This window comes from Callorhinus ursinus, unplaced genomic scaffold, assembly GCF_003265705.2.
Source record: "Callorhinus ursinus isolate GAN/ISIS: 27379988/994484 unplaced genomic scaffold, GSC_fseal_2.0 scaffold20, whole genome shotgun sequence".
Taxonomy (NCBI): domain Eukaryota; kingdom Metazoa; phylum Chordata; class Mammalia; order Carnivora; family Otariidae; genus Callorhinus; species Callorhinus ursinus.
In genome coordinates, this window is record NW_027397082.1 from 19728174 (window position 1) to 19736119 (window position 7946).

The 7946-nt window shown below is 39.6% G+C and overlaps 2 protein-coding genes across 3 annotated transcripts in view; one reads left to right on the forward strand and one right to left on the reverse strand.

Annotated features, from left to right (window-relative positions):
- WNT8B (Wnt family member 8B) overlaps nucleotides 1-5682 on the reverse strand; it is a 21967-nt gene extending 16285 nt beyond the window's left edge. The window contains exon 1 of the mRNA XM_073904313.1: nucleotides 5667-5682. The gene's annotated coding sequence lies outside the window, so the exon portion shown is untranslated. The remainder of the gene's footprint in view (nucleotides 1-5666) is intronic.
- The window catches only part of SEC31B (SEC31 homolog B, COPII coat complex component), a 65665-nt gene that overhangs the window by 53195 nt on the left and 4524 nt on the right, over nucleotides 1-7946 (forward strand). The window contains exons 26-27 of one of the 2 annotated variants that reach the window (XM_073904310.1): nucleotides 4250-4360; nucleotides 5958-7251. In XM_073904310.1, coding sequence (XP_073760411.1) covers nucleotides 4250-4321 — 72 coding nt within the window. In that variant the 3' untranslated portion in view covers nucleotides 4322-4360; nucleotides 5958-7251. Of the gene's footprint in view, nucleotides 1-4249; nucleotides 4361-5957; nucleotides 7252-7946 lie in introns of those variants that run through there. The other variant, XM_073904309.1, reaches the window with a different exon arrangement.

Genomic DNA, 7946 nt, shown 5'->3' on the forward strand with positions numbered 1-7946 from the left:
CCTTCCTTCCTTCCTTCCTTCCTTCCTTCCTTCCTTCCTTCCCTCCTTTCAAGACCAACACTGTATTATTCTCTACATCTCCCTGTCACATGTTTGAATTGGGGATCTTGGGGAATTTGTTTTTGCCTCTGCCTATTACTTTGAATGTAAGGGGAATCAAAAGTCAAAAGAGCTCTAAAGATTCCAAGTGTCTCTTTAAAAGCTGTTACATGAAGAACAATGAAATGGAGGATACCACAATAATTCTTGGGTTCCTGCAGGTCCTAAGATGTGCTACAAAAATGGGTCTTTATCCTTAGGAAAATATCGTCAGAGCTAGCTTTCTTATGCTATACAGGAAACCTTAACATCCGAGGCAGTACAGATAGTTTTTAAATGATCTTCAAATAAGCACAAGCCCACTACATTGAAAAGAACAGGTAATTTGAGGTTTTTGGCAAAAGAAGGTACACATGTAATCCAAATCAAAGAGCCTGCAGACAGCTTTCAGTGAGATGAAAGGAATGAAATAACAGAATGAAATAATATAAATTTGTTGGATAGGGGCGCCTGGGTGGTTCAGTCGTTAGATGTCTGCCTTCAGCTCAGGTCATGATGCCAGGGTCCTGGGATCGAGCCCCGCATCGGGCTCCCTGCTTGGCAGGAAGCCTGCTTCTCCCTCTCCCACTCCCCCTGCTTGTGTTCCCTCTCTCGCTGTGTCTCTCTCTGTCAAATAAATAAATAAAATCTTTTTAAAAATTTTGTTGGATAAATAAGTGTAAGATCATTTAAATAAGCTAGCAGAACTAATTTTTTAAACATAAAAATACCAGTCAGGTACAAGCTTTTGTTTCTTAATGCCAGTCTTCTAAATGTGGATCAGACTACTGTTAATATCATTAAAAATTCCCAGAAGAATTGGAGTGTCAGAGAAAGAAGGATGGCCACAGTAGGAAGGACCATGGTCCAGTGTTCTGGCTCCTGAGCTATGAATGTGGGCAGGGAAAACCAAGCAAGGTCCTATCTGGAGCAGAGGGGCTTATTGGAGAAAAGCCATGCGTGCTGTCGATTCAAATTCCTGTCTTACCACTGACAAGTTTTGTGTCTTTGGCCAGTTACGTAGTGAACATGTACTAAGTGTTGGTTCGCATTATCATTATTCCTGAGGTAGATTTTGCCCCAGGATATGGGGCAGAGCCAAAGCTAATTCTAAATTACCCTTTTTCAGAAGACGATAGCAATACAAAAGTAAGGACTTAAGTAAACCATGGAACCTTCTACTTTTAAACTAGAAAATATGAAAAAGCTCTACTTCTGAGAACTGATACCTCCTTCTCGAAGTTTCTGAATTTAAGAAAAGAAAAGAGTAAGCTTAAATTAAGATTAAAGTTTCCTGTCATGGTCTTCCCTTATGTAAAATAGTTTACATGCAAAGGTCAGTTCAAAACACATTCATCAATAGGGCATAGTAGTTCAGCTGAGGCCTCAACAACCAAATTTTCTGTGTTCAAGTTCCATCTGGATCATTACGAGTTAGGTGATCTTGCCAAGTTATTTAAGATCTCTGGGCCTCAGTTCCCTCACCTGTAAAATGTAGATGACTATAGAATCTACTTTGGGGATCAATATAAGGATTTGTAAAGCACTTAACAACAGTGCCTGCCTACATAACAAGTTACCCATTATTACAATTGTGGTTAATTTCCACATAAGAGACACAATGATAGATAAGGCAAGGTGTCTGATCCTAGAGGAGTTTCTGGGCTAGTGAAGAAGACAGATTCAAAAGCAGAATTCCAATAAAAGATACCAAGTGCCACAGTGGCTTAACCTGCCACTGGATATAATGGGTGCAGAGAGAAGAGGTAGCTAATTGAACCTGGGAAGCCTTCCAGGAGGAGGGAATACCTAAACCAAGTCTTCAAAGATGAGTAGATGGCAATGTTCTAGTGGAATCTTTGGAATCTTTTAGCCAAAAAACATTTCACCCAAAATGTGAACAAATAAAATCCTTTCTAAATGTCCTAACTGATTTTAATAATAGTAAACATCAAGCAGATTAAGAGAACTTGATCATATCAGTTGGAAAAGAAAAAAAGCTAAGAGTAAATGGAGCCCAGGAAAAAGGGATTTGTATCTATAGTCCCAAGAGAGAATAGCATTGCCTAATATATAGCATTAAACCAATTGTCCCAAGGTGGGAAAAAGAGAAAAAAGTAAACTCTTTCCATGGAAGAGAGAGGGTTTGGATTGAAACTCCTTTTCTTCTGATCCTTTTTTAAGGAGATCCTTCTTTGTGTCATATTATCATCCACATGCACAAAATAAACATGCATCATGGAGCATCTGCCCTATTTATACAAACTGGTTTTGTAAGAAAAGCTGTAATGAAGTGTCTCTTCCCAGGACCTCTTAGCCTTTGTAAATGATGATGATGATAGTAATAAATATCGTTAACTAATTAATTATTATTATTAGCTAACTTATTTTTATTCATGGCAGGAAGTATAGAGACTCTGAAAGTAAAAATGTGGGGCTCAAGTTGTTGACAAATCAATGACAAAACTGGGAGTTAAACTTCTGTGATCATGTCTCAAGCCCTTAGAAGGACCTCCAACAGTGCAGCTACTAACCTAATCCCTCTCAGAGTTACCCCATGAATCCCAAGTTTTTTCATGGGTTATGAATTTTTTTATTGATCAGGGCAGCTATTGGTATGCGACCCTTTGATACTGGCATATTATTTTCCAGATTCCAAAGCAGCTTTCACTTACCTTTTATTTCCCTAACTTCAGATTCCCAGCCTCTCTGAGGATGAGAATTTCTTTTTAATGTAACAAAGTTTAGTGCATCCTCACTTGATTGCACTTGTTCTTTTTGTATCTGTTAGTGAAAAAACTTAAACTTGACAACAAATTATCATGAATTCAGTAATTTTAAGTGTGTATTTTATTGTTCATAATATACATTTGAAAAATAGTAGCACATGTATGTGGAGAATAATTTTAGCTATAGATGATGCTTGGAGAGAGAATGGAGGGAGGACAACCCCCTACACTCACTGAAGCCCTTGCTGATCAGGGGTTCTGCAAGTCCCTATCAGATGAAATTTCACAGAAATTCATAGAAAGGTCATAGAAAGGTTACTTTAAATACATAAATGTAGCTAACCAAGGAACAGTGTATTTCAAAAGCTGCCTTAAAACCCAAAGATTTTCAATAAATTCTTGCTCTACTGCAGAAAAGAAACTGACTGTTTAAATGCTTTGGAAAGAATGAGAGCAGAACCATAGTTAACCTCTGTGTCCCAGTGCATCTTTCTGATTTGGTCATCAGGTTGGGTAGGTGGAGGGGAGAGAGAGAGAAAGGAGAAATGGACAGAATCGGGCAAAACCTAGGATCATTATGAGACATCATTTGATGTAAAATGAAGGCAACAGTTAAGGAAAAACGTGTTCTAGGCCCATTCATGCCCGATGAGTGAGGGTACTGGAAATGAAAAGTCAAATTGGTTCCTCTCTGGCCACCATTATAACCATCACTATCTGCTTAGCTGTATATCACATTCCCATTCTCTTTTTTGGGAGCCGCTGGGATTAAGGAAAACAGATTCAAAGAAAATATTTTTCTCAAGTTACTAAAGGATAATTCTCAGCAGTGTCCCAACAAGAAGAAACAGTGTAGAATGCTTTTTAAAAAAAATTTCCAGTCATCTTGCCTTGAGAACCCAAGTAAAACTACATGTTGTATGTGAGTGTCATCTTTATTTCCTCCTTTCAAGCCCAAGAGCTTCTGTTGATGGACTTTTTTGACAGTAATTTCAGGCAAGCCTACAATTGAACAGCCAAGCAGAAATTGTGGTTCTCTATTTGTTAAATGCTTTTGAGGTCCTTACATAAAAGGCTGATAATGAAGTATTAAGAGAAACATCTGAAAGGCTGTGGTTGGTCAAATTTCTCTGCATGGCACAAAGGGGAAGATGACCTTATGCAGAACCCTGATAGTTCCATTATAAGAATGATCAAGACTTAATGTTAAATTTAAAAATCACTCTTCAAATGCTACCAAAAGCAGACTCTTGGCAAAGTGTAAATGTTTAATTCAAATTAGGGCTTAGAGAGAAAAAGCAATTAAAATCTAATTGCATTATACAGGAGATTCGTACATTTTCTCCTCAAAGTCAGGCAAGGCGAGAAGGGGTTCTTAAACCCTGTTTTTAAATTAGAACTTTCTTTCACATCTCTTTTTTCTTTTTTCTTTTTGAATCCAGACACTTGAATTTGGACAGACAAGCAACCCAGCCACCTTTCAGTGTGGCTGTGTCAGTATCGGAATGAAATGAACATGACCCCCTCCAGCAGGGAAGGAACACACAGTAAAGGTATTTTTTATAGAACAATTCTTCACACTGCCCTGGTGACTGGGGAAAGGAATCTCGTGTTTCTCTTTTGCTGATACTGAATCAGCTGAAGAATACCATGAACATCAGTAGAAATGCTCTGAAATAGTCTCTGCTCCCTTTTGTCTTTTTGTTCTCATGAGAGGAAAAAAGACAGACTTTTCTTTTGAATGTGAAATATTTAATTAAAATGCCAGTTAAAAATTGACCAATTATTTGGTAGTTCATTTCGTAATCGGAAGTGTTGCAAACGACTGCCTTAACTTGCAAATCATTGTATAAATTTGGCATATTTCTTAACCAACTCTCTCATAAAGATGGCTATACTTGCTTATGATAAGAATACGTTCTTGGCACGGGAAGCTGATTTCAGCAAGAAATCCCTATCCTTGCTTCATCAACAATTTATGTAGCAATTGGATTCATACCTTGGTTAAATGGTCACAATGCAAACCGATAAAGAAGAGACTGAGCTTATATATCTCAGTATATCTCCAAACACCCTAGCAACCTGCACTTCCCAGGTCTGTCTTTTGTATTTCATTGCGTAGTTACTTGTTAACATTTCCATATATAGATACTTTATGTGATTCCCAAGAGCTAAACAAAACTGACAATAATATCACCTATCATTGTGAGGTGGTTTATAGTTTCCAAAGCACTTTCACCAACATTGCCTCATTTCTTGAGCAATTTAGAAATGTTTGTAAATTGTATACATTACATAAATTTGTAGAAAGTTTAGATTTCTAAAATATTTTATCTCAAACGTGTTTGTTAACCCAATACCAACTCAACAGATCAAGCTAATTTTTATCTCTAAGACACGACGATGTGAGTAGTTACTTGGAATATTCTGAAACAAGTAAAGTCAGAAAGTGCAAAGTAAGATCCCATTGTATTTTGTCTCCAGCCTTCACCTCAAAGATCAGATTCAAACACAGTAGAACTTGCTTTGAGCCACCTTCCTTTTCTTCACAATGCTGACATCAGGATTTGGTAAAAAAAAAGGGGGGGGGCTACTGTCCATTTCTCCCAAAACCACTTAGAATATTTGTGGTACAGCAATTTATTAATCTATTTTTAAATCTATTATTTTATTAGTCAGGGTCCTAAAGATTTCCTGAAATCAGCCATAAATTTAGGAAGAGCCCCTACTCCATAGAACAGTTTTTCCTAGGAGAGATCCCAAATCTTCCTACATTTCGGGAAATGAAAAAGAGCTCTCTCCCACATATTACATACATTTACCTAGTCCCAGTTCCAGGTGGGAGTCCAGGTTACTTACCAGGTGTAGCTGAGTCGGAGGATACAGGTGAAAAGGAAGATACACACAGAAGGCTTCGTAAGCAACATAATCCTCTGGAGCAACAGAGATAGAAAATTCTAAAAACCTGGGAGACAGACAAGATGGGGAAATATACTCCTCAGGGGTAGTGGGATGGAATTCTCCTCAAGTCCCAACTTTCGTGGTGTGTAAGCGATCCCAAACAGAGTTAAGGGGAGGTGAAATGGAGCTGCCAAACTTCCAAAGAAGAGATTATCTACTTAATTAAAGTTTTTTTTTCCCCCTTCTAAGTCCTTCAGCCAATCAGAACTCAAGTGCCAGAGAAAGATTGAGTCGATCAAAAGAACACTCCAGGATCCTCCCAGACAAATGCAGAAGAAGGAGACGAGGAAAGGGAGACAAAGAGAGGAACACGGAGGAAAAGGACAAAGAAAGAAGGGGGGGAGGAAGGGAGACATGGCAAACCCCCTGCACACAGTCACCGCTTGGGCTTTCTCTGCTCCCTCTCGCCTACGCCCTCCCGCCCAACCACGACCTCCCCCACCCATACACACTCACCCGCAGACTCACAGGGAGGAGAGCCTGGTCCCCCAGGGGATTTAGGAGGGACTGTGCTTTCCCGGTTGTCCTTTGTAGGGCTTTGAGCCTTAATCTGCATTCAGAGTAGCTTTCTTCAGAGAAAAATGTACCATGCACTGGGTGAACCTCAGCCCTCCGATGTGAGAATGTGGGGGATTCAACCCAACCACCTCCGTAAGTTAGAAAGAAGCTTGGGCTACTTTAGGGAACCTGATGGTTTCTTCCTTTCAACTTTTCCGTGGAACATTTTACTTGTTGAACACCTACTACATTCTCAACCCGACGCTAGGCATCGTGGACGTTTTAAAAAGACAAAACATGATTTCTGCCCTCGAGACATTTATAGCCCAGTAAGGTGGTAATGTAAGAGTGTAATTTAATAAGGTATTAAGTTGCTTCAAACTGACTATAAATCACATAGGCTTATTTAGGGAAGGTTTTCTAAAGAGGGTAGAATTTGAACTTCAAAGAAGGGTTGAGATTTCAGGAGGTAGCCAAAACCCTACCCTCTTAAAACTCTGGTGGTGAAGCAAGTAGGGCACTGAAGCTTCTTGCTCAGCCATCTCTGAGTTGCTGTCCCTTTTGTGCACTAGAGAGGAAGGGTCACCTCAGTCACAGTTCCGGGGTCCTCAAAGGGCCCCCAACTTACTTGCACGTGGCCACATCTCCTGCATGCGCGTCTACATGGCCTTTCCTGAGGGCTCCCCAGAGGCAATGGTCTATGTTCTCTACCTTTTATCCTTGGTGCTCGCTCTTCAGAACCCTTTCCAGCCAGATCTACACTGGCAAACTCAACTGGAAAAGAAAGAATTATCAGATTAATTCATTGTCAGATTATTCAGAATAGGCTGGATGATTGAGGGCTCTTGACCTGAGTCTTTTGACGGACTAACTTTGTTGTCCACCTGGAATCTTCCAGACCAGGCCTTTATTTGTGATTCCTAAGTGTGACATAAGCTTAGTAGATTTTGACTTCCACTCAACTTCAGGGCCTTTGTTCTCTCTTCTTTTCTCCCTCAGCTTTATTGACGTATGATTGACAAATAAAAATTGTATAAATTTAAGGTGTACAACGTGATGTTTTGATATATGTATATATTATATTGTGAAGTGATTGCCACCATCAAGTTAATTCACACATCACCTCACATGGTTACTGTGTGTGTGTGTGTGTGTGTGTGTGTGTGTGTGTGTGGTGAGAAAATTTAAGATCTGCTGTCTTAGTGCCTTTCACGCACACAATACAGTGTTATTAACTACAGTCACCATGCTGTACATTTGATCGCTAGAATTTATTCATCTTACAGCTAAAAGTTCGTACCCTCCTAGATCTTTCTGTCCTTTGTCATTCAGAAAGGGAGCAAGCTGGGGGCACCTGGGCGGCTCAGTCATTAAGTGTTTGACTCCTCAGATTCCTGGTTTGAGCTCAAGCCTCTGACTCTCCGTTTAGGCTCAGGTTGTGATCTTGGATTTCTGGGATGGAGCCCCGCGTTTCTTGGCTCAGAGGGGAGTCTGCTTCCCCTCTCCGTCTGCCCCGCCTTCTCTCTCTCTCTCAGATAAATAAATCTTTAAAAAAGGAAGGAAGGAAGGAAGAAAGAAAGAAAGAGAAAGAAAGGAAAGAAAGAAAGAAGAAAGAAAGAGAGAGAGAAGAAAAAAAGAAAGAAAGAAAGAAAGAAAGAAAGAAAGAAAGAAAGAAAGAAA